The sequence below is a fragment of the Pygocentrus nattereri genome, chromosome 22 (genome assembly GCF_015220715.1).
Source record: "Pygocentrus nattereri isolate fPygNat1 chromosome 22, fPygNat1.pri, whole genome shotgun sequence".
NCBI lineage: Eukaryota > Metazoa > Chordata > Actinopteri > Characiformes > Serrasalmidae > Pygocentrus > Pygocentrus nattereri.
The window spans coordinates 8,201,057-8,228,032 of record NC_051232.1 but is presented as its reverse complement, the minus strand read 5'-3'; the positions used below and the strand labels follow the sequence as shown (position 1 = coordinate 8,228,032).

General features: G+C 41.7%; 1 protein-coding gene across 4 annotated transcripts in view; it reads right to left on the bottom strand.

The window, feature by feature from the left end:
- camk2d2 (calcium/calmodulin-dependent protein kinase (CaM kinase) II delta 2) overlaps nt 1–26,971 on the bottom strand; it is a 53,095-nt gene extending 26,124 nt beyond the window's left edge. For 2 of the 4 annotated variants that reach the window (XM_037532932.1, XM_037532933.1), the window contains exons 1-9: nt 26,527–26,971; nt 20,660–20,754; nt 10,748–10,807; nt 9,315–9,369; nt 8,530–8,595; nt 8,142–8,214; nt 4,374–4,476; nt 4,117–4,200; nt 3,415–3,509 (exon numbers count right to left, since the gene is read on the bottom strand). In XM_037532932.1, coding sequence (XP_037388829.1) covers nt 3,415–3,509; nt 4,117–4,200; nt 4,374–4,476; nt 8,142–8,214; nt 8,530–8,595; nt 9,315–9,369; nt 10,748–10,807; nt 20,660–20,754; nt 26,527–26,588 — 693 coding nt within the window. In that variant the 5' untranslated portion in view covers nt 26,589–26,971. Of the gene's footprint in view, nt 1–3,414; nt 3,510–4,116; nt 4,201–4,373; nt 4,477–8,141; nt 8,215–8,529; nt 8,596–9,314; nt 9,370–9,625; nt 9,646–10,747; nt 10,808–20,659; nt 20,755–26,526 lie in introns of those variants that run through there. The other 2 variants (XM_037532930.1, XM_037532931.1) reach the window with 1 other exon arrangement.
- Nucleotides 26,972–26,976: the final 5 nt, after the last annotated feature.

Below are 26,976 nucleotides of genomic sequence, written 5' to 3'. Positions count from 1 at the left end.
ACACCATCAACCAGCCAGTCAATCACACCATCAACCAGCCAGTCAATCACAGTGTCAATCACACAATCAACCAGTCAATCATACCATCAACCAGTCAGTCAATCACACCATCAATCAACAAATCAGAGTCAATCACACCCTCAATCAACCAGTCAATCACACCATCAACCAGCCAATCACACCATCAACTAGCCAGTCAATCACACCATCAACCAGCCAGTCAATCACACCATCAACCAGTCAATCACACCATCAACCAGCCAGTCAATCACAGTGTCAATCACACAATCAACCAGTCAATCACACCATCAACCAGTCAGTCAATCACACCATCAATCAACCAATCAGAGTCAATCACACCATCAATCAACCAGTCAATCACACCATCAACCAGCCAATCACACCATCAACTAGCCAGTCAATCACACCATCAACCAGCCAGTCAATCACACCATCAACCAGCCAATCACACCATCAACTAGCCAGTCAATCACACCATCAACCAGCCAGTCAATCACAGTGTCAATCACACCATCAACCAGCCAGTCAATCACAGTGTCAATCACACCATCAACCAGCCCATCAATCACAGTCAATCACACTATCAATCAACCAGTCAATCACACCATCAACCAGCCAGTCAATTACACCATCAACCAGCCAGTCAATCACAGAGTCAATCACACCATCAACCAGCCAGTCAATCACAGAGTCAATCACACCATCAACCAGCCAGTCACAGTCAATCACACCATCAACCAGCCAATCAATCACAGAGTCAATCACACCATCAATCAAGCAGTCAATCAGAGTCAATCACACCATCAACCAGCCAGTCAATCACAGTGTCAATCACACCATCAATCAACCAGTAAATCACAGAGTCAATCACACCATCAATCAACCAGTAAATCACAGAGTCAATCACACACAGAATCAGGAGTCACTGCATCCCACGAAAATCACTACAGTAAACGAAAACACCACACAGTCAAACTACCAACCAATCAGACTACCAGTCAAAATACCAATCACCACACAACCAACCTAACTACCAATCACCACACAATCAGTCTAACTACCAATCACCACACAACCAACCTAACTACCAATCACCATACAATCAGTCTAACTACCAATCACCACACAACCAACCTAACTACCAATCACCACACAATCAGTCTAACTACCAATCACCACACAACCAACCTAACTACCAATCACCACACAATCAGTCTAACTACCAATCACCACACAGCCAACCTAACTACCAATCACCACACAATCGGTCTAACTACCAATCACCACACAACCAACCTAACTACCAATCACCACACAATCAGTCTAACTACCAATCACCACACAACCAACCTAACTACCAATCACCATACAATCAGTCTAACTACCAATCACCACACAACCAACCTAACTACCAATCACCACACAATCAGTCTAACTACCAATCACCACACAACCAACCTAACTACCAATCACCACACAATCAGTCTAACTACCAATCACCACACAGCCAACCTAACTACCAATCACCACACAATCGGTCTAACTACCAATCACCACACAACCAACCTAACTACCAATCACCACACAATCTGTCTAACTACCAATCACCACACAACCAACCTAACTACCAATCACCACACAATCTGTCTAACTACCAATCACCACACAATCAGTCTAACTACCAATCACCACACAATCAGTCTAACTACCAATCACCACACAACCAACCTAACTACCAATCACCACACAACCAACCTAACTACCAATCACCACATAATTGGTCTAACTACCAATCACCACACAATCAGTCTAACTACCAATCACCACACAACCAACCTAACTACCAATCACCACACAATCTGTCTAACTACCAATCACCACATAATCAGTTTAACTACCAATCACCACACAATCAGTCTAACTACCAATCACCACACAATCAGTCTAACTACCAATCACCACACAATCAGTCTAACTACCAATCACCACACAACCAACCTAACTACCAATCACCACACAACCAACCTAACTACCAATCACCACATAATTGGTCTAACTACCAATCACCACACAATCAGTCTAACTACCAATCACCACACAATCAGTCTAACTACCAATCACCACACAACCAACCTAAGTACCAAGCACCATGCAAATTATTAGACAAACTACCAATCACCACACAGTTAAACTACCAATCATTCGAACAACCAATCACCACACAGTTAAACTACCAATCATTCGAACAACCAATCACCACACAGTTAAACTACCAATCATTCGAACAACCAATTACCACACTGTCAAACTACCAATTAGTCAACCAATCACCATACTGTCAAATTACCAATCAAACTAGTTTTCCATCAGTTAACCAATCACCATACACTCAAACTGTCAATCAGTTCAACTACCAATCACCACACAAACTAATAAACACGACAGTCAAACCACCACTTAATCAAACTGCCGATCAGTCAAACTATCAATCACTCCATGATCAAAAGACCAATCACCACACAGTGACCAGTTACCACAGGATCAGTAAAACCCCAGTTAGTCTAAATTAGCTGGATGATTTTGCTGATGTTACGGTCACTGACAGCTAACGCTGATAACGGCAGCACAGGTTTCAGATCATCGGTTAGCGCTTTAGTCTGGAGGGTCAGTGTTCACAGCTGGCTGGCGTCTGTGTTTGTGTGTGAATCAGTTTGTCCATTTAATTCTTTAACAGTAGATTTTAGGTAGTCTGATCCACTGAGAGTCCGAGTGCAGCTATCACAGCACATCAGACTAACCGCAGCTGATCACGGGTCTGCTGGCAAATGCAGTCATATGGATGAGAGCAGTCATACGTGACTTCCCTGTTATCTGAACGATCCGGTCCAGAAAACGGTGAAAAGCCAAGAAATCCCAATTTAACGATAGTCTGACACAAAACAGAGTCACCTTCCTGCTCCCTGCAGTGATTTTCATGTAATTATCGTCATAATCCAATTTCAAAGTGACACTTCTGGCCACTGGGTCTGGTCAGTGATACATTTTGATGGCTGCAGACTGAAAGGACACTCATCAGATCTGTTTTTTTTTTCCCGTTTTTTTCTGCATGACAATGCCGATTGTTGATCGGCCACAACGTCAGATAACAGTTTGCCTGACTGGCCGCAGGATTCGGGCTCTGCCTGCTGATTTAGAGCTATTGATTTTATGCAATTAAATTGTCAAAGACCTCGGAATTTGTGTTTACAGTCAGTCAAATTAGAGGGGCTGCTTTCACCCAAAAAGGGGGCGGGGCCATTACGCAAGGGCAGGGTGCCCGGATGTGCTGCTCTCATCCATTCTGTGTCCTGTAGAGGAGCTACGGAGCTGCAGTCGGACTGTGTTTATACGCACGTCGTACGCGCCAGCCTTGATCTGCTGATACAGACGGTGCTGATCTTCATCCCAGAATGGAGGATACCCCACCAGCAGGATGTACAGGATGACCCCTGCAGAACACACACACACACACACACATATCAGTGACTGTAAACACACAGTCACAATTTGCCACATTTTTTTCACAATTTACCACAAAACTGTTTGTGCATGTGTATGTTAGTGATATGTGTGGTGTGTGTGTGTGTTGGTGATGTGTGTGTGTGCGCGTGTGTGTGTGTGTGTATGTATAGTGTCAAAATAAACAGGTTGATAGCACAATAAATCAATAAATAAACATTAATATTCATATATTAATTTATTGATTGTTTTATATAAACAATATACAGTCTCATTTGTATTTGATACATTAGACATACACAATCATTGTATATATGAGATATTTTATATACACAGATTTTGAGTGCATATTTATATATATGATATACACTGAGTGTTATATAATATATATGGTTATTGGCCATAAATATGATACATTATTGTATGTATTACATTTACAGCAATTGATTATAAACACACTCACTGAGAAAAAAAAATGTGTGTGTGTGTGTGTATATATATATATATATATATATATATATATATATATATATATATATATATGTGTGTGTGTGTGTGTATATTTAAGTCTGAAAGAGGTACTGCAGCATTGCTCACCGCAGGCCCACATATCCACTGGTTTTCCATACGGATCTTTCCGCAGCACCTCCGGAGATAAATATCCAGGAGTTCCAGCAAAGCCTGAACAGACATTAACACACTCAGCACGGCTCAAACTACGAAAATGGAACACTTTCATCGAGTGGATATTCCTTTTAATAGTTAACAGGTTTATGATAAATATCAGTAAACAGTACCAAACAATAATGTCATGTGATGAGAAATGTATGCGTGAGATTGTTTATAGCTCTTACCGAACCAGGCCTGCTGCTCCCCCTGAACCTCTATGGCCAAACCGAAATCAGCCAGCTTCACTGCTGCCCCCTTCAGCTTACTTGCTAACAGCAGATTCTCTGGCTACAGACACACAGAGGGACATCAGGAGAGAGATCTGCTGAAGCTGCTCTATAGCTGCTCTACAACTAACACAAGAGCTAACAGAAGAGACACACTAGCTCTAACACTAGAGCTTACACACTAACTCTGGCACTAGAGCTTACACACTAACTCTGACACTAGAGCTTACACACTAACTCTGGCACTAGAGCTTGCACACTAACTCTGGCACTAGAGCTTACACACTAACTCTGACACTAGAGCTTGCACACTAGCTCTGACACTAGAGCTTACACACTAACTCTGGCACTAGAGCTTACACACTAACTCTGGCACTAGAGCATACACACTAAATCTGACAGTAGAGCTTACACACTAACTCTGACACTAGAGCTTACACACTATCTCTGGCACCAGAGCTTACACATTAACTCTGACACTAGAGCTTACACACTAACTCTGGCACTAGAGCTTACACACTAACTCTAACACTAGAGCTTACACACTAGCTCTGACACTAGAGCTTACACACTAACTCTGGCACTAGAGCTTACACACTAACTCTGGCACTAGAGCTTACACACTAAATCTGACAGTAGAGCTTACACACTAACTCTGACACTAGAGCTTACACACTATGTCTGGCACCAGAGCTTACACACTAACTCTAACACTAGCGCTTACACACTAATTCTGGCACTAGAGCTTACACACTAACTATAACACTAGAGCTTACACACTAACTCTGGCACTAGAGCTTACACACTAACTACGACACTAGAGCTTACACACTAACTCTGGCCCCAGAGCTTACACACTAACTCTGACACTAGAGCTTACACACTAACTCTGACACTAGAGCTTACACACTAACTCTGACACTAGAGCTTACACACAACTCTGACACTAGAGCTTACACATGAACTCTGGCACTAGAGCTTACACACTAACTCTAACACTAGAGCTTACACACTAACTCTGACACTAGAGCTTACACATTAACTCTGGCACTAGAGCTTACACACTAACTCTAACACTAGAGCTTACACACTAACTCCGGCACTAGAGCTTACACACTAGCTCCGACACTAGAGCTTACACACTAACTCTAACACTAGAGCTTACACACTAGCTCTGGCACTAGAGCTTACGCACTAGCTCTGACACTACAGTTAACACACTAGCTCTGACACTACAGCTTACACACTAGCTCTGACACTACAGCTTACACACTAGCTCTGACACTACAGTTTACACACTAGCTCTGGCACTAGAGCTTACACACTAGCTCTGGCACTACAGCTTACACACTCGCTCCGACACTAGCGCTTACACACTAGCTCTGACACTACAGCTTACACACTAACTCTGACACTACAGCTTACACACTAGCTCTGACACTACAGCTTACACACTAGCTCTGACACTAGAGCTTACGCACTAGCTCTGACACTACAGTTAACACACTAGCTCTGACACTACAGCTTACACACTAGCTCTGACACTACAGCTTACACACTAGCTCTGACACTACAGCTTACACACTAGCTCTGACACTACAGCTTTCACACTAGCTCTGGCACTAGAGCTTACACACTAGCTCTGGCACTACAGCTTACACACTAGCTCTGACACTACAGTTTACACACTAGCTCTGGCACTAGAGCTTACACACTAGCTCTGACACTACAGCTTACACACTAGCTCTGACACTACAGCTTACACACCAGCTCTGGCACTAGAGCTTACACACTAGCTCTGACACTACAGCTTACACACTAGCTCTGACACTACAGCTTACACACTAGCTCTGACACTACATCTTACACACTAGCTCTGACACTACAGCTTACACACTAGCTCTGACACTACAGCTTACACACTAGCTCTGACACTACAGCTTACACACTAGCTCTGGCTCTAGAGCTTACACACTAGCTCTGACACTACAGCTTACACACTAGCTCTGGCACTAGAGATTACACAATAGCTCTGGCACTACAGCTTACACACTAGCTCTGGCACTAGAGCTTACACACTAGCTCTGGCACTAGAGCTTACACACTAGCTCTGGCACTACAGCTTACACACTAGCTCTGACACTACAGCTTACACACTAGCTCTGACACTACAGCATACACACTAGCTCTGGCACTAGAGCTTACACACTAGCTCTGACACTAGAGCTTACACACTAACTCTGGCACTAGAGCTTAAACACTAACTCTGGCCCCAGAGCTTACACACTAACTCTGACACTAGAGCTTACACACTAACTCTGACACTAGAGCTTACACACTAGCTCTGACACTAGAGCTTACACACAACTCTGACACTAGAGCTTACACATGAACTCTGGCACTAGAGCTTACACACTAACTCTAACACTAGAGCTTACACACTAACTCTGACACTAGAGCTTACACACTAGCTCCGACACTAGAGCTTACACACTAACTCTGGCACTATAGCTTACACACTAACTCTAACACTAGAGCTTACACACTAGCTCTGGCACTAGAGATTACACACTAGCTCTGACACTACAGCTTACACACTCGCTCCGACACTAGCGCTTACACACTAGCTCTGACACTACAGTTTACACACTAGCTCTGACACTACAGCTTACACACTAGCTCTGACACTACAGCTTACACACTAGCTCTGACACTACAGCTTACACACTAGCTCTGGCACTAGAGCTTACACACTAGCTCTGACACTACAGCTTACACACTAGCATGGCACTAGAGCTTACACACTAGCTCTGGCACTACACCTTACACACTAGCTCTGACACTACAGCTTACACATTAGCTCTGGCAGTAGAGCTTACACACTAGCTCTGGCACTACAGCTTACACACTAGCTCTGACACTACAGCTTACACACTAGCTCTGGCACTAGAGCTTACACACTAGCTCTGACACTACAGCTTACACACTAGCTCTAGCACTAGAGCTTACACACTAGCTCTGACACTATAGCTTACACACTAGCTCTGACACTACAGCTTACACACTAGCTCTGACACTAGAGCTTACGCACTAGCTCTGACACTACAGTTAACACACTAGCTCTGACACTACAGCTTACACACTAGCTCTGACACTACAGCTTACACACTAGCTCTGACACTACAGCTTACACACTAGCTCTGACACTACAGCTTACACACTAGCTCTGGCACTAGAGCTTACACACTAGCTCTGGCCTTACAGCTTACACACTAGCTCTGACACTACAGCTTACACACTAGCTCTGACACTACAGCTTACACACTAGCTCTGGCACTAGAGCTTACACACTAGCTCTGACACTACAGCTTACACACTAGCTCTAGCACTAGAGCTTACACACTAGCTCTGGCACTAGAGCTTACACACTAACTCTGACACTACAGCTTACACACTAGCTCTGACACTAGAGCTTACACACTAGCTCTGACACTACAATTAACACACTAGCTCTGACACTACAGCTTACACACTAGCTCTGACACTACAGCTTACACACTAGCTCTGACACTACAGCTTGCAGAAAAGAAACAAACTTCAGATGCCGAACTAATTGGCAACATTTGGAGGGAAGATTTTTCACTGAACTATCTCTTTAAGGAAAATGCAGACATGCTGCATCACTACAGGCTAAATCTGTGGTACTGGAGGCCGAGGGCGAGTGACCTTCAGATCTCTGTGGACGATCCCGTTAACATGGCAGTGATGAACACTCTCCAGAATCTGCTGAATACAGTGACTGAGAGAGAGAGAGAGAGAGAGAGAGAGAGAGACAGAGAGAGAGAGAAAGAATATGATGAATTAAATAACAGTCAATAAAATGAAAGGAGCAGTAAAAACTCAGGTTAATCTAAAATTGGGGGGCTTAAAGAGCAAAAGAGCACCCCATTTTTGGAATTTATTTATTGTATTATTTATTAACAAATACAAGTTAGTAGATTCTGTTTCTCCGTGTTTATGTATAAATACACATACTTCATTAATTTAATTAATTCATTAAATTAAATAAATGATGAATATGCATAAATAGATTTAAGCAGGGCCCCCTGTTTACCTGGCATCAGCCTCGCTGTAGTACTCTCTCGCTACTATATCTTCAAACAGCTCTCCTCCTGTAACCCTGTGGTCAAATGTCGTGACACATCAGCAATACACCAGATTATGAATGCAGAAATATAAATATACAGACACCAGAGTACCAAACCAGTTTATTTAAAGAACACATTTCATTAAAGGTCAAGAGCTTAAGCATAAATAAACTACAGTGTAGCAAGGCTGTAGTTATGGTATTCCAGGTGGTTGCTAAGGTGTTGCTAGGCCATGGTTATGTTACCCCCAGGAGGTTTCTAACGTGTTGCCTGGCCATTGCTTTGGTATTCCACATAGTTGTTAGGGTGTTGCTAGGCCATTGCTATGGTATCCCAAGTGGTTGCTAAGGAGTTGCTAGGCTATTGCTACGCTATCCCAGGTGGTTGCTAAGGTCTTGATAGGCCATTGCTCTGGTCCGCCTGGACATTGCTGTGGTATTCCATTTAGTTGCTAGGGTGTTGCTATGCCATTGCTATGCTATCCCAGGTGGTCGCTAAGGTGTTGTTAGGCCACTACTATGGTATGCATGGCATACACGACTGTGTATCCTGGGTGGTTGTTATTATGTGCGTATATATGTGTGCAGGTACATATGTGCACCATTATTGCAAAGGTGGCTTGATCCAGCAAAGTTTTGTGGTTCTAACTGTAGAACCCACCACCAGTGAAACGGTACAAATTAAGCACAGAATAATAATAAAATGAAGAACAGTTACCTGGCTTTGAATTGCTGCTCTTTGTAATACTTACAAATCAAACACCAGGTAGTGGAAGCCCTCCTCCGAAATGCTGTCATGGAGCCGAACTGCCCCAAAACAAAAAAGGGAAAAATAATTTGGGGTGTTTGAGCAGATAATTCAAACTGATATTGGACTGCCTGAGGAGGTAATTCATACCGATTTTAAAATGTTTGAGGAGAGAATTCACACTGATGTTGGGGTGTTTGAGGAGGTAATTCATACTGATGTTGGGGTGTTTGAGGAGGTAATTCATACCAGTACTGGGGTGTTTGAGGAGAGAATTCATAACAATATTGTGGTGTTTGAGGAGGTAATTCATACCGATATTGGGGTGTTTGAGGAGGTAATTCGTACCGATATTGGGGTGTTTGAGGAGGTAATTCGTACCGATATTGGGGTGTTTGAGGTGGTAATTCATACCGATATTGGGGTGTTTGAGGAGGTAATTCATACCAGTACTGGGGTGTTTGAGGAGAGAATTCATAACAATATTGTGGTGTTTGAGGGGGTAATTCATACCGATATTAGGGTGTTTGAGGAGGTAATTCGTACCGATATTGGGGTGTTTGAGGAGGTAATTCGTACCGATATTGGGGTGTTTGAGGAGGTAATTCATACCAGTACTGGGGTGTTTGAGGAGAGAATTCATAACAATATTGTGGTGTTTGAGGAGGTAATTCATACCGATATTGGGGTGTTTGAGGAGGTAATTCGTACCGATATTGGGGTGTTTGAGGAGGTAATTCGTACCGATATTGGGGTGTTTGAGGAGGTAATTCATACCAGTACTGGGGTGTTTGAGGAGAGAATTCATAACAATATTGTGGTGTTTGAGGAAGTAATTCATACCGATATTGGGGTGTTTGAGGAGGTAATTTGTACCGATATTGGGGTGTTTGAGGAGGTAATTTGTACCGATATTGGGGTGTTTGAGGAGGTAATTCGTACCGATATTGGGGTGTTTGAGGAGGTAATTCATACCGATATTGGGGTGTTTGAGGAGGTCATTCGTACCGATATTGGGGTGTTTGAGGAGGTAATTCATACCAGTACTGGGGTGTTTGAGGAGAGAATTCATAACAATATTGTGGTGTTTGAGGAGGTAATTCATACCGATATTGGGGTGTTTGAGGAGGTAATTCATACCAGTACTGGGGTGTTTGAGGAGAGAATTCATAACAATATTGGGGTGTTTGAGGAGGTAATTCATACCGATATTGGGGTGTTTGAGGAGGTAATTCATACCAGTACTGGGGTGTTTGAGGAGAGAATTCATAACAATATTGTGGTGTTTGAGGAGGTAATTCATACCGATATTGGGGTGTTTGAGGAGGTAATTCATACCAATACTGGGGTGTTTGAGGAGGTCATTCGTACCGATATTGGGGTTTTTGAGGAGGTAATTCGTACTGATATTGGGGTGTTTGAGGAGGTAATTCATACCGATATTGGGGTGTTTGAGGAGTCGGCAGATTCTGGCCTCTCTCTCCAGTTTCTGGTGATCTGTGAGTGAAAGAGAAACAATAAAACTTTGATCACAGACAGTTTAAACATGTTTCAGAATGAAGTGTTCTGATTACTGAGGCTAAAGGTGGATATAAGCTTAGTTTATCTGGACTCGACACTTCACAACTCTACACTACATAACTCTATACTTTACACAGCTCTACACAGCTCTACACTACATAACTCTATACTTTACACAACTCTACACAGCTCTACACTACATAACTCTATACTTTACACAGCTCTACACAGCTATACGCTACATAACTCTATATGTTACACAACTCTACACTGTGCAACTCAAATCTACATACCTCTACTCCAGTCTACACAACTTTACGCTCTACACAACTCTACACAACTCCACACTTTACACAACTACATACCACTACACAACACTACACATTTCTACACTACATAACCTTACACTTTACACAACTCTACACTCTACACAACTCTACATGTCTCTACACTCTACACAACTCTACACACTTTTACACTCTATACAAATCTCCTGCTTAAAGAAATTGTTTTGTAAAAAAGCTACATTTAAATATTTCACATAAATAAAGTGAGTAAAATGATTACAAATATTCTGTAAAGCATTTGGAAGCCAGCAGAGATTCAGCAGCAAACTCTAAAACTGACCCCTGCCCTTGACCCCTGACCCAACATCTGTTCCTCTCCCTGCATAACACTCTACTCAGTTGAGCTGATCTAGAGCATCCGTTTCTCCAGTACAGCAGAAAGACGAGCTGTTCAGAGCAGAATCTCTATAAAGCACACGGATATTACCTTTACACAGCCTTTACAAACACCATGGACATCAACACCACTGAGTAATCTGGTCTGGTATCAGCACTGCTAATGAAGTGATGATCTGCATTATTAATAAAGTGTAAATTATATTTTATTTACAAAATGTAAGCGCTATTGTAATCTTATTCTGGTAAAACCTGCTCTCAGATCAGCCCTGTGATTTTAGCTAGTCTGGTTCCTCTGGTCAGTACAGAGAGCGCAACGCCAGATCTGGGCAGTGACTCATCACCGCTCTACAGTCTGTGTGCAGGACAGCTGGCACGCTGATCTACTGAATCTATAAATAACTCCCCACCCCCCGCGGTTTCTTCCCCCCACTCTACTCTGCCCAGTCTTCTCCCTGCTCTCCTCATCCCATAATCTCTCTGATAAAACAAGCTGAAGTAGTAAATCTGTGCCAGCGTCACTGCCTGCTTTAACGACTCCAAACACTAATGCAGCTCTGAGCACAGTAACATACACTGTATCACACTCTGCACCACACATCATACACTACAACAACCACTACAACAACCACTGCAACACATGCTGCATCACACATCACGCACTGCAATACACACCACAATACATGCAGCATCATACACTGCAGTACACGCCACAAAACACACTGCATCATACACTACAACAAACACTACAACCACTGCAACACATGCTGCATCATAAAGTAGACCAAACACTGCAACACATGCTGCATCTTACACTACAATAAACACTGCAATACACACTGCATCACACACTACAACAACCACTGCAACACATGCTGCATCATACACTGCAATAACCACCGCAATACATATTGCATCAAACATTACAACAATCACAACAATGCATGCATTATACACTTCAACACAATGCAATACACACTGCATCACACACTGCAACAAACACTGCAATATACTGCATCATGCACTACAACCAACACTGCAACACATACCATACACTACAATAAAAATTGCAGCAAACACTACAACACACACTGCATCATACATTACAATAAACACTGCAATACACTGCATCATAGACTACAACACTGCAACAAAACACAGTTTACAGTAATGTTTCTTTTTACTGCCACAGACCTTAATAGTAAATTATTCTTAGTCTCATCTCTGATAAACAGACTTTATCAGCTCTAAACCCTGTAAACCATTAATGCTTCAGTTGCACCACCATAATCCCAAACTCAACAGAGTAACCCTTCTACTAATGCTTTAGCCTTACTGCTAAGGCTTTATCTCTCCTGCTAATACTTTATATCTACTTCTAATACTTAAACCTTACCACTTTAGCCCTACTGCTGTCACTTTATATGAAATGGTGACAAATGTAAATGGTCTTTATTGCAGAACTGTACTGAAAATGTAAATGAAGTTCAGATGTGAGGGATGAAAACTGCAGAACAATGTGATCTGAGTTTAGACTGACTGATCCATTTCAGCTCAGCGTCCAGTTCTGTTAACCTTGACTCTCTCTCTCTCTCTCTCTCTCTCTCTCTCCACAGGTATTCCACCTATCGACCGGTCAGACATCTGTTGTCTAGCAACTCCTCCTCCAATCAGATTCCTCTCTTTTCTGCAGTGGAACTGGTCCTGCATGCAGATTATACTCTCTTCATATCCAGAGCTTACTAACTAAACTTTGAAGCTATAGTTCAACCACACATCCCTCACCACCACCCCTGTTACCCCAAATGAGGATCATCAGCTGAGACATGTTTGCTTCTTTAGCTTTAGCACTTGATCCTAAATGATGTTCTACCATCACGCTACCATCACGCCAATGAAATCCCCATCAGTGATATCAACTCCAAACTGCACACACTGGCATCCAAGGAGACACTGCAATATGATACTGTGTTAATTTGCTACTGTAAAAAAACAGAACGCTGTTTTTATGTAAATGTTGAAGTGTTAGCATTAAGTGCACCACTTGGTGCCTCATAGCAGTGACCACGAGGGGCGTCCTGATTGGACTGCTTTAATACTGAATGTCAATCAATCTGATATTTACCAGGAAAGGACTCTAACTTTACCCCTGAGAGAGAAGATGTGAAGATGGTGGACAGCTTTTGCCTACTCGGATCAGTCATCAGAGGATCCAGTGCGCAAGAAATAGGACACGGAAATACGGCACTCAGCGGAATGGGGGTGAAGGAACCTGAAAAGACCTTCACATATACTGATGTTTCTACAGACAAAGACCAGAACTGTCCAGGCTGTGGTCTTCTCTGTGGTTCTTTATGGGTGTAAAAGCTGGACTATAAACAGGCAGGACAGGAAAAAGTAAAGATGACTTTGAATGATGGTGTTGTCGAAGACTTTCAAGAGAAGCCTGGACAGCAAAGCAATTAATGGATCCTCAAATGAATCAAGCCTCAGCTCTCAATCAAAGCCCAGATTAGCAAACTGAAGCTCTAACTTTGGACACATTCTGAGAAGAGCCGATTTGGAATGGAAAAGACCATCACACTTGGAGGAGTTCAGGTTTAAAAGACGACAGATTCAATCAGAGGAATCATGAACCAGCCATTCAGAAGCTTGAAGACCCAAACAGAAGACAGGATGTTCTGGAGAAACACTGTCCATATGGACACCAAGAGTCAGAACTGACCTGATGGTGCTTAGTCATAGCATTGTGAATGCGGTGAATATCAGGTGTGCAGCACTTCAGTGTAGCATCGTGAACCTTCACCACATCTGTACAAATTGCCGCTAAAGCAACACAATTTGAGGAGAACTCTCACTACTAACTCTGTCATTTTAGCTAACAGTCAGATGGTTAGCATCCTGCCAAGTGCCCATCCTACCCAGAGAGAGGACAGTTATGATCCCTTGGTTTCAAATCTCCTGACGATAGTGCCAAAACTCAGATGGTAGGACTACAGCAGGCAACTACCAGCAGAAACCAGTTTCCATGATGCTCTGGTTTGGATTGTTTTGAAAGCATTTCTGCTGTAGATAAAGTGCCAAAGAACAACTCAAAGGAGAAGAACTGGATCAAACTTCAAAACTTAATTCCAAAAAAGCTGGCACAGTGTGTGAAGTGATGATAAAAGCAGAAAGCAGTGATTAGTAAAATCTATCTGAGCCCTATTCAGCTGAACACCACACTTAATGCTTTACATTGCAACCTTTTATTAAATAAACGTTTATTCCAATACATAATAGAAAATATATACATATGATGAGGTATAGTCGATAGTGAATCAGTCTGAACAGAGAACCGTGTAAACAATGCAGTGTACAGGCGGAGGATGAGGAAGATGATGGTGAGTGTATATAAGAGATTTATGAGTTAATCCTCCTCGTTTTCTCTCTCTTCTGCACTGCAGCTCAGCTCTGCTTTAACAGGAGATTAATGAGATCTGAAACAGTCAGAAAATCTGAGTGAGCCACCCACCCATGCACTACTCTTATCTCACTCTTTCTCAGCTCCATACACATCAGACACACTACACCAAGAGGCAAATCTAAAACATCCACACTAATAAAACTCTAAGCCTTAAAACCCTGAACTGGTGGTCTCCAACTCTGGTGCTGAAGATCCACCTTCCTGTAGAGCCTCTTTCTTACCACACACTGCCACACCCGCTCCAACAAATCAACCACTTCTCATGTCCCATATTGGGGCAATGCAGCTTAGTGGATACAGGTTGGAGCTAAACTCTGCAGGAAGGTATTTCTCCAGGACCATGGCTGGAGACCACTAACCAACAGCCTAACCTGTCAACAATCGCAACTGACCTACATCCTAATCTCTGCAACAAATGGTGACCCGCTCAGAGTACTAAAGCGTCCTGGGACACTTTGTTAACCCTTTACCCTACACTACTACAAATGGAATCCTGACCTCAAGGGTTGATCCAGACCAGAGTACCGAAAGCTTTCTCCCTACACTACTCCAAATTGACCCCATACCCAAGGGTACCCCCACTGAGACTGCTCAAGTGTTCTCAGGTGGTTCCGTACAACTTTACGCTGATGGATTGCTTCTGCTTCGCACCCACACACTTTATGAGGCAAGTAGTCTTTTGCACAAGCAATTTCAGGTCTGTTTGCTCAAGCGTAAGGTACACTGTCATGGATTGCTTGTTTTTTACAGCCTCTCCATCAGTGCAGTCGACATTGATGGTGCTATGTCCTTGTTTAACATTTTTGGTATTGTTGGGATGCTTTGCTACTCCTATAAAGCACCCTAGAGCATCAAAGTGGCCATTCCTGGCAGTGGACCGACTCTAGAGGCCCATAGTACAAAAGTGTCACAAGAGTTGTAAAGTATCCAAAGACCATAAAACCCAAGATGTAGACCAAGTTCATTGTACGGCAAGCTCAGACCAAATGTGGGACCTGCACAGGTGAACTGGAGTCTCTCAATGTGCTTGTGATGTTGACTTTGCATTTAACCATCAAAATGTCCTGGGAGTACCAAAGCATCTAGGGGTCATATCTCCTTGACCTTTGGGCCTAGAGTCACCAAACTTGGACATTAGTAGTGTCCCAGTAGTACAACAACGTTCTGTGTTTGGCTCTTGCTGGACCCTGTATGGTATGCTTTTTCCATAGGAGCTCATTATGGATATATATCTCTTTGACCTTTGGGCCTAAGGTCACCACACTCAGATAAGGTTAGCATCCCGCTGGGATGACAAAGTTTGGTGGCACTACAACCTTCCCCCACCTCGCTAGACTTCATAATATATGTTCTGCTTAGTCATGCCCTAGCCTCTGATTACCACAGCCGTATTTCCTTGACCTTTGGGCCTAATATCATCGCACTCAGATATGATTGCCCTACCAGTTGGAATGTGATTTTGTCAGCGCTATGACCTTGTTGCACTTTGCTAGGGCCCCGTGCATTTGCGGTGGACTTCTGCTGAAGCATCTGAGGGGAACAGCTGGGTTCCCATGCTCCAACCTGCATGGGACTTCACGTATCAGAGCACCGCCCCCCTGAGAGGGTGTCTGAGGAGAGCCAAAGTGGCTAAACCACATTAAAATAGCTCATAGCTCCACCAAACTGTATTATGTTGGACAGGACACTGTCTACATCATTGTAGCAGTTTCAAAGATCCATGACTTTGTTTGGTGGTTTAGGCACTTTGGTACTACTCTAACGATTTGATTCTTTTTGCCCCCAGTGAAATGTGGTTATTATTTAGCCATAAAACAACTTAACTATTGTTGACCTATCATCAGGAGATCACAAGTTTGATTCCCAGTGATGCTACAGCCATCTGTGGCTGGGAATCCAAGACTCTCTGGGTGGGTAGGATGGCCCTCCCTCAGAACCGGCAGTTAGGGTTTTCCTCTACATCGGTACTCCAATAACATTTCATTAGTATTTGGTCCTAAAATAATGAAAATATACCAAAAATTCTGCTAATACTTTAATTAGTAAATAGAAAGAAATATTATAAGAGCTGTTTTTAAATTCAGCATATTTTTACTTCACGATAACGTTACATTACTGCAGCTGCATGAATCCCTCAAATGAGGCTCATTAACAGTGTTGTTCATTGAGTACATGAGGAAGTCTATTCATTCTATAAATATGAAGGGATGTTTATCTATACTACAATATTGTTTATAGGTTGTAGCATATGTTGTACTTAGTTTCATTCATAAGAAATTATACGGTTGCAACAATTACCAATGAATTTTAATTAATTTAATTCATTCACTTGATTAAAAAATATTTTTTAATTCCATTAAAAATAGTCATTTCTTGTCCCTATATTTTTTGATAAATCTAAAATGACAATAACACATTGTTAATTATTTATCCTGTAATGTCTTTCATCAGTCAGAGCAGGAGAAATAATTTAAGCTTGCCTCTGTGGGGCCAGCAAACCTATCCACCACTGGGCCAGGATAGATTACAAAGGTTCTCTTCCGCCTCATCTCTAACTGAGGGCATTGCCTTGTCTAGCTTACAGCATAGCATATTCTTTCCTGATTCCTCTGACCTGTCCACCACTAGATTCTCCACTGTAGGCCCCTCCATCGCTCATCTCTCCACAGTTGACCCCTCCACCAGTGGTCTTTCCATGTCTGGCCTATCTACCGCTGGCCCCTCCATGAATGGCCTCTCCACGACTGGCCTCTCCAACTCTGGTCTTTACATTTATGGCCCCTCAACAGCTGGGCCATCCACTACTGACCCCTCCACCACTGACCCCCCCACTGCTAAACCCACCACTTCTGGCCCCTCCACCACTGACCTGAAGTTTTGTATCAGGGCCAAACTACCGGCCGAGAAACTGGACAACAGCAAAACATCAATCAGCCAGATGCACCTTTTCCTTGCATATACTCCTATTAGGAAGTTTCCAATTTTGATCACGTTGAACCAGTGTTGGCAGAAAGCCGTGAGAGAAAAAAAATGAGGAGAGAAGAGAAAACAAGAAAATAGCGCTCTCTAGAGGAAACACAGAGGATAATCTGACAGTTGGAAATGAGTATTTTCACTGGTGTTGCTATTTGAATGTCCAAATACTTAAACATTACATGATAATCAAATTCCTGACGAGAAAACAATTCATACTGTTGTGAATACTTACAGGAATTCACTGACTTTCTATCAAGTTTAATAATGCTCTCAAATAAAGTAATAACTACCAAAGAGTTTTATATTTAGTTTGACAAACCACAGGATCCAGTAAGGAATTTATATCCATCTTAGACTCTGTTGGTTTCACTCAACATATAATGGACCCCACTCATTATTGCAATCACACTCTAGACTTTGCAAGAAATAACCAGATCTTACCTGACTGGTTTGCGAATGTAAATGGTGAATCATATTTTCTTACCAAAGTATAGTATGGTGTTCCACAAGGCTCTGTTTTAGGACCCATATTATTCACATTATATGTGCTACCACTGGGTACAATTTTCAGTAACCATGACATCAATTTCCACTGCTACGCTGGTGGCATACAGTTGTATATACAGTATTGACCAAAGCAGATGATGAACTTCAACTTAATAAGATTTAAGACATAAAAGACTGGATGTTGAGTAACTTCCTCCTACTCAACTCAGATGAAACAGATATTCTTCTTCTTGGTCCAAAAGCTGCTAGAAACAAACTGTCTAATGTAACCCTTAAACTTAACAGCTTCTCAGTTGCATCAGGTACATCTGTAAAAATCCTTGGTGTCATGATTAATCTGGTTCTGTCAATGTTTACACTGACATATTCAACACCAATTTAGGGCCTTCTGACAGGGTACATTTGGATTTCACTACCTGAAAATCCAGGTGTAAATACTGTCAAGATTTAAGCAAATTATGTTCAGAGGGACTGAGATGGATTTGACCACATTTAATATCAAAAACAAACTAGGTTTTTGTTAACTGTATAAAATTACATGAGCACAAATGTGTCTGAGCACTGCTTGAGAATAAACAATGATAGAAAAGAAGGCTGAAGCTCCTCAAACCAGTAGCCTCTCTCACTGAGGGCCAATAAACTGAGCTTATCCACTCGTATCATAATGGAGGAAAAGAGTAAACAAAAGTAAAATGGAACAATATAAGTGTTGACATGCTTTTTACGCGGGAAAAGTCCAAGCAGGTCATTTGTTCACACTGTGGACACATTTTCGGGAAAAGAATAAATGAATTTGACCAGATTTCTAAAATGAAACATGGAGACTGTTCCAGTTCAGTGGTCGATATATCATTAAAATATTCAATGTTTTTATCTATGCAATAAAAAAGGAGGCTCAGATCCAATTTCAGGTATTATGACCACAATAACTGCTGTACTGTAATAACCTATGATAAAGGCCAACTGATAAAACTGGGTACTAAATAACTTTGTAAACCACGTCAGAAAACCATACAGGAGCTACCGGGGATAGGAAAGCCACACTTTAGTACACTCAATAAAGAAAATTGTCAGCATGCATAGGAATAAATTACAACTGTCCTATTTGTCCTATTGAGATTTACATTTCTTGCTTTCCTCCTCACAAGATTTGTCACTCGTTGCTTTTTTAGAAAAAGATTCACCGAAAAAAGTGCCCCAAAAGTCACTAAGTCTAGCGGCTCAGGCAGGGCTGAGGCAGAGTTACGCTTACCACAGAGGATTCAGTGGCTGTGTGAGCCCTTAATTCATATTCATATTCATATTAAATATTGTGGCAGTAAAAAGAGACACATGGCTACATAATAAAGACCCCAGGCTGTAGTCCAATATCCAGACCCTGAACACACACCTGGGCAGCTCCAATTCTGGATATAAAGGCGCTGCTATCAGCATATGTCATATATGGAGGGTGGAAAAATGATGCAGTTTAAAAAATGATGCACTATTTTAGATCATATGGTATTTTAAAATCCTACCAATGACTAAAGTTCATTACTGCATGCAGGTTTTGTTATTTATATGAGAAGACAGCTACATTATATTTAAGCAATAAAACACGAAAATGATGAAGATGATTGGTTGATGTGAAGGTAGGTGGAAGATGATTGGTTGTTGTAAAGGTAAGAGGAAGTTGACTGGTCATTTTGAAGGTAGGAGGAAGATGACTGGTTGCTTCTTGCGGAGCTGCAGGGAAACAGCCCGCCGGCAAAAATGCAGTAAAGCAAACCAATATGAAAGAACTGGGTCACTCACATTTTCAATCTCAGCACTGACCGACCAGAGAAAAGACCAGCTGAAGCCCTCAGATTTCTCTCTTTATACTTTATAGAATTATCGGTTTGGTTATATGTATACATTTACACTTATACAAACATATGCTGTATATATCACGTGAGACAAACCATGAACAGCAGACCTATATTACAGTGTAGTCACCGCGTCTGTAAATGTATAATGTATAAAAACGTTGTTTACTAGTTTATGGGATCTTTGTCACTATATGGAGATTTAACTTAACAGGTTCTTCACAAAAATAATGGAACCGTAGGGAATGCGTAGGGAACCAAACACGGTTCTTCTACGGCATCAAGAACCCTTTGTGGCACTTTTATTTTGAAGAATGCAAATCAGTGTACACAGTCAGGCTCCGCCTACCTCTGGCAGAGAGCTTCTTGGTGTTGATGATTTTGGCAGCATATTCTTGACCGGAGGAAATCTTCACACACCGCCGGACCACTGAGAACGCCCCCCTGAGAGAGAGCGAGAGAGCGAGAGAGAGAGAGATAAACAAGTGCAAAGAGAAGGCAGAGTGATGACGATACAGCATATGGCACCAAACTGCTGATACACAAGTACAGACCTAACTGAGCGTGTGCATGTGTGTGTGTGTGTGTGTGTGTGTGTGTGCGCTCCATCTGTGCTCATGGCTCTGTTCTGATTGGACGAAAACAGGGTTAATGAAGTCACCTCACATTCTTCTTCATTCTAGTTTACTGTGCCCTTCAGTCCTGTGTCTGAGAGTATTTCCATAGAGTACCAGCCACAACGTTAGCTAACTGCTAACCCAGAAATGATACACTCATAGTGCCCTATCTGTTTACTGCAAAACATTTATGATTTCAGATGATAGTGTGTGGTTACAAAACAGTGTACAGTGTACGTATGTGGTGTATGGTGTAAAAACACAGAGCACAGTGTAAGGATGCAGTGTATGGTGTAAAAATATAGTCAATAGTGCAAAAACGCAGTGTGCAGTGCAAAACGTAAGAATACAGTATACAGTGTACAAATATAGTCTGTAATCTAAAAATTTGGTCCATAGTACAAGAATGCAGTGCATAGCGTAAAAATATAGTGCACTGAACAAAAAATGCAGTGTATAGTAAAAATCTATAGTCCACAGTGTAAGAATGCAGTGGATTTTGTAAAAACATAGTCCACAGAGTAGGAAGATCATAATGTAAAAACACAATTTTAGTCTAAGAATGCAATGTATGGTGCAAAAATATAGTCCGCAATACAATAATGCAGTGCATAGTGTAGTATATTGTATAAACATATAATGCATAGAGTGAGAATGAACTGTACAGTGTAGTATGAAGTGTAACAACAGAATCCACACTATAAGAGTACAGTTCATAGAATGTAGTGTATAGTATAAAAAATGAATGCATAGTGTAAGATGCAATGTATATTGTGAAAACATAGTTCATAACACTAGAATGCAGTGTAGAGTGTAAAAATATAGTCCACAGTGCAAGAAGGCAGTTTATAGTGTAAAACTATACTTTACATGTTGTAAAAATGTAGTGTAAGAATATAATCTGTTGTGACTATATATGCTGTGGAACATTATGGTGCACAGTGTAAGGATATAATTCAGTGTGTAAATATAGTGTAAAGAGTAATAACATAAAGTTAGAATAATACATATTAGCAGTATACAGTGTAAGAATATAGAAAGAGTACATAGAACAAGAATATAGTATGCATTGTATGAATGTTATGTAGTTAGTATATAGTGCAATGACATAGTTCATAGCGTAGAAATATAGTATAAAGTGCAATTATATAGTCCACAATGTAAATCTGTATGACATAGCGTAAGAACATAGTGTATAGTCTAAGAACATAGTGTGTAGTCTAAGAACGTAGCTTATAGAGTAAGAATGTAGTGTATAGTATAAGAATGTAGTGTATAGTGTAAGGATGTAGTGTATAGTGTAAGAATGTAGTGTATAGTCTAAGATCAGAGTGTAAAGTATAAGGATGTAGTATATAGTGTAAGGATGTAGTGTATAGTCTAAGAATGGAGTGTATAGTATAAGGATGTAGTGTATAGTGTAAGGATGTAGTGTATAGTATAAGAATGTAGTGTACAGAGTGAGAATGTAGTGTACAGAGTGAGAATGTAGTGTACAGAGTAAGAATGTAGTGTATAGAGTAAGAATGCAGTGTACAGAGTGAGAATGTAGTGTACAGAGTAAGAATGTAGTGCATAGAGTGAGAATGTAGTGTATAGAGTGAGAATGTAGTGTATAGAGTAAGAATGCAGTGTACGGAGTGAGAATGTAGTGCATAGAGTGAGAATGTAGTGCATAGAGTGAGAATCTAGTGTATAGAGTAAGAATGTAGTGTACAGAGTGAGAATGTAGTGTACAGAGTGAGAATGTAGTGTATAGAGTAAGAATGTAGTGTATAGAGTAAGAATGTAGTGTACAGAGTAAGAATGTAGTGTACAGAGTGAGAATGTAGTGCATAGAGTGAGAATGTAGTGCATAGAGTGAGAATGTAGTGTATAGAGTAAGAATGTAGTGTACAGAGTGAGAATGTAGTGCATAGAGTGAGAATGTAGTGCATAGAGTGAGAATGTAGTGTATAGAGTAAGAATGTAGTGTACAGAGTGAGAATGTAGTGCATAGAGTGAGAATGTAGTGCATAGAGTGAGAATCTAGTGTATAGAGTAAGAATGTAGTGTACAGAGTGAGAATGTAGTGTACAGAGTGAGAATGTAGTGTATAGAGTAAGAATGTAGTGTACAGAGTAAGAATGTAGTGTACAGAGTGAGAATGTAGTTCATAGAGTGAGAATGTAGTGTATAGAGTAAGAATGTAGTGTACAGAGTAAGAATGTAGTGTACAGAGTGAGAATGTAGTGTATAGAGTGAGAATGTAGTGTACAGAGTGAGAATGTAGTGTATAGAGTGAGAATGTAGTGTGTAGAGTAAGAATGCAGTGTACAGAGTGAGAATGTAGTGTACAGAGTGAGAATGTAGTGTATAGAGTAAGAATGTAGTGTATAGAGTGAGAATGTAGTGTATATAGTAAGAATGTATTGTATAGAGTGAGAATCTAGTGTATAGAGTAAGAATGTAGTGTACAGAGTGAGAATGTAGTGTATAGAGTGAGAATGTAGTGTATAGAGTAAGAATGCAGTGTACAGAGTGAGAATGTAGTGTACAGAGTGAGAATGTAGTGTATAGAGTATGAATGTAGTGTACAGAGTGAGAATGTAGTGTACAGAGTAAGAATGTAGTGCATAGAGTGAGAATGTAGTGTATAGAGTAAGAATGTAGTGTACAGAGTGAGAATGTAGTGTACAGAGTGTGAATGTAGTGTATAGAGTAAGAATGTAGTGTATAGAGTGAGAATCTAGTGTATAGAGTAAGAATGTAGTGTACAGAGTGAGAATGTAGTGTACAGAGTGAGAATGTAGTGTATAGAGTAAGAATGTAGTGCATAGAGTGAGAATGTAGTGTATAGAGTAAGAATGTAGTGTACAGAGTGAGAATGTATTGTATAGAGTGAGAATGTAGTGTATAGAGTAAGAATGTAGTGTACAGAGTGAGAATGTAGTGTATAGAGTAAGAATGTAGTGTATAGAGTAAGAATGCAGTGTACAGAGTGAGAATGTAGTGTACAGAGTGAGAATGTAGTGTATAGAGTAAGAATGTAGTGTACAGAGTGAGAATGTAGTGTACAGAGTAAGAATGTAGTGTGTAGAGTGAGAATGTAGTGTACAGAGTGAGAATGTAGTGTATAGAGTAAGAATGTAGTGTACAGAGTGAGAATGTAGTGTATAGAGTAAGAATGCTGTGTACAGAGTGAGAATGTAGTGTACAGAGTAAGAATGTAGTGTGTAGAGTGAGAATGTAGTGTATAGAGTGAGAATGTAGTGTATAGAGTGAGAATGTAGTGTACAGAGTGAGAATGTAGTGTGTAGAGTGAGAATGTAGTGTATAGAGTGAGAATGTAGTGTGTACTCTAAGAACGGAAGTAGATAGTAGACAGCAGCAGCATCACATTCACTGCACATGCATGAACACACATGGTCCCTGCTTTGACTGACATGAGGAGGATAGAGGTGATGATGATAATTATTATGGTGAGTGTGATAGTGCTGATGTGAACTATGGTAGGGGTGATGGTGGTGATGATGATGATGGTGATGGTGCTGATGGCGGTAATAGTGATTATTGTAACGGTGAGGATGGTGATTGGGGTGCTGATGATTATGGTGATTGTGACAATGATGGTAATGATAATAATGGTGTTGGCAATGGTTATGATTGTGATTGTGAAGATGATGACAGGGACAGTGTTGATGATGGTGGTGTTGTTGGTGGTGATTATGGCAATAGTGATTATTGTAATGATGGTGGTTGTGATGGTGATTGTGATGGTGACGATGGTGATGATAGGGACAGTGATGATGGTGGTGTTGTTGGTGGTGATGGTGGTAATAGTGATTATTGTAATGATAGTGATTGTGATGGTGATTGTGATGGTGGTGATGAAAGGGACAGTGATGATGATGGTGGTGTTGTTGTTGGTGGTGATGATGGTAATAGTGATTATTGTAATGATGGTGATCGTGATGTTGATGATGGTGATGATAGGGACAGTGATAATGATGGTGCTGTTGGTCATGATGGTAATAGTGATTATTGTAATCAGTGATTGTGATGGTGATAATGGTGATGATAGGGACAGTGGTGATGGTGGTGTTGTAGGTGATAATGATGGTAATAGTGATTATTGTAATGATGGTGATTGTGATGGTGATGATGGTGATGATAGGGACAGTGATGATGGTGGTGTTGTTGGCGGTGATGATGGTAATAGTGATTATTGTAATGATGGTGATTGTGATGGTGATGATTTTGTTGATAGGGACAGTAATGATGATGGTGCTGTTGGTGATAATGATGGTAATAGTGATTATTGTAATGATGGTGATTGTGATGGTGATGATGATAGGGACAGTGGTGATGGTGGTGTTGTTGGTGATAATGATGGTAATAGTGATTATTGTAATGATGGTGATTGTGATGGTGATGATGGTGATGATAGGGACAGTGATGAAGGTGGAGTTGTTGGTGATAGTGATGGTAAAAGTGATTATTGTAATGATGGTGATTGTGATGGTGATAATGGTGATGATAGGGACAGTGATGATGGTGGTGTTGTTGGTGATAATGATGGTAATAGTGATTATTGTAATGATGGTGATTGTGATGTGATGATGGTGATGATAGGGACAGTGATGATGGTGGTGTTGTTGGTGGTGATGATGGTAATAGTGATTATTGTAATGATGGTGATTGTGATGGTGATGATGGTGATGATAGGGACAGTGATGATGGTGGTGTTGTTGGCAGTGATGATGGTAATAGTGATTATTGTAATGATGGTGATTGTGATGGGGATAATGGTGATGATGGTGGTGTTGGTGATGATGGTAATAGTGATTATTGTGATGATCGTGATTGTGATGGTGATGATGGTGATGACAGGGACAGTGATGATGGTGGTGTTGTTAGTGGTGATGATGGTAATAGTGATTATTGTAATGATGGTGATTGTGATGGGGATAATGGTGATGATGGTGGTGTTGGTGATGATGGTAATAGTGATTATTGTAATGATGGTGACTGTGATGATGGTGATTGTGAAGGTGATGATGGTGATGATAGGGACAGGGATGATGGTGGTGCTGTTGGTGATGATGGTAATAGTGATTATTGTAATGATGGTGATTGTGATGGTGATGATGGTGATGACAGGGACAGTGATGATGGTGGTGTTGTTGGCGGTGATAATGGTAATAGTGATTATTGTAATGATGGTGATTGTGATGGCGATGATGGTGATGATAGGGACAGTGATGATGGTGGTGATGATGATGCTGTCGCATTGCTGAACGCTTCAGTCCTCCTTTACTCCCAACCCACGCGCACGCCGCCCTGCACGGTTTGGGCTGCACAGCACATGCCCACAACCTCCGGTCCCCCGCCAAACGCCCACTGCCTCCCCAGATCTCCCCCGCAGCGCCTCGCGCTGTTCTCTGCTGCATTGTGCGCTGCTGCGTCCAGCAAACCTCAATTCCGCAGCCCAGACGCCCCCCTAACCCCCCGCGCGCGCTCACACGGCAAACACAGCCAGCAGGCGCGCGCTCGCTCAACATGCGAGGCTAAATAACAGCAATAATAACAATAATAACGATGGTGGAGATTCACTCACTTGCCGAGCTCCTCGAACAGCTGGTACTCATCCGTGAATCTCGTGCAGATGGTGAGCGCCATGGCGCAGGAGCGCGTGCACGAGCAGTGCAGATAGATAGAGAGAGAGAAAGAGAGAGAGAGAGAGACAGAGACACAGAGAGAGAGAAAGAAAGAGAAAGAGAGACAGAGAGAGAGAGAGAAAGAGAGAGAGAGAGAGAGAGAAAGACAGAGAGAGAGAGAGAGAGAGAGAGAAAGACAGAGAGAGAGAGAGAGAGGGGGGAGGAAGGCGCGCGCGCGCGCGCTGCGGTTCACGCTCCGATAGCTACCGCTCAGGTGTCTTTTGGCAAAAGACCCGCGAGGAGAGAGCGCGCTCGCGTGCAACCCCGTCGGTGCGCGCGCTCACGGTGCCATCGCGCGCTGCCGCTCTCGCTGCGCTGCCGAGCACAAACAGCCTCGCGCCGCTTTGACG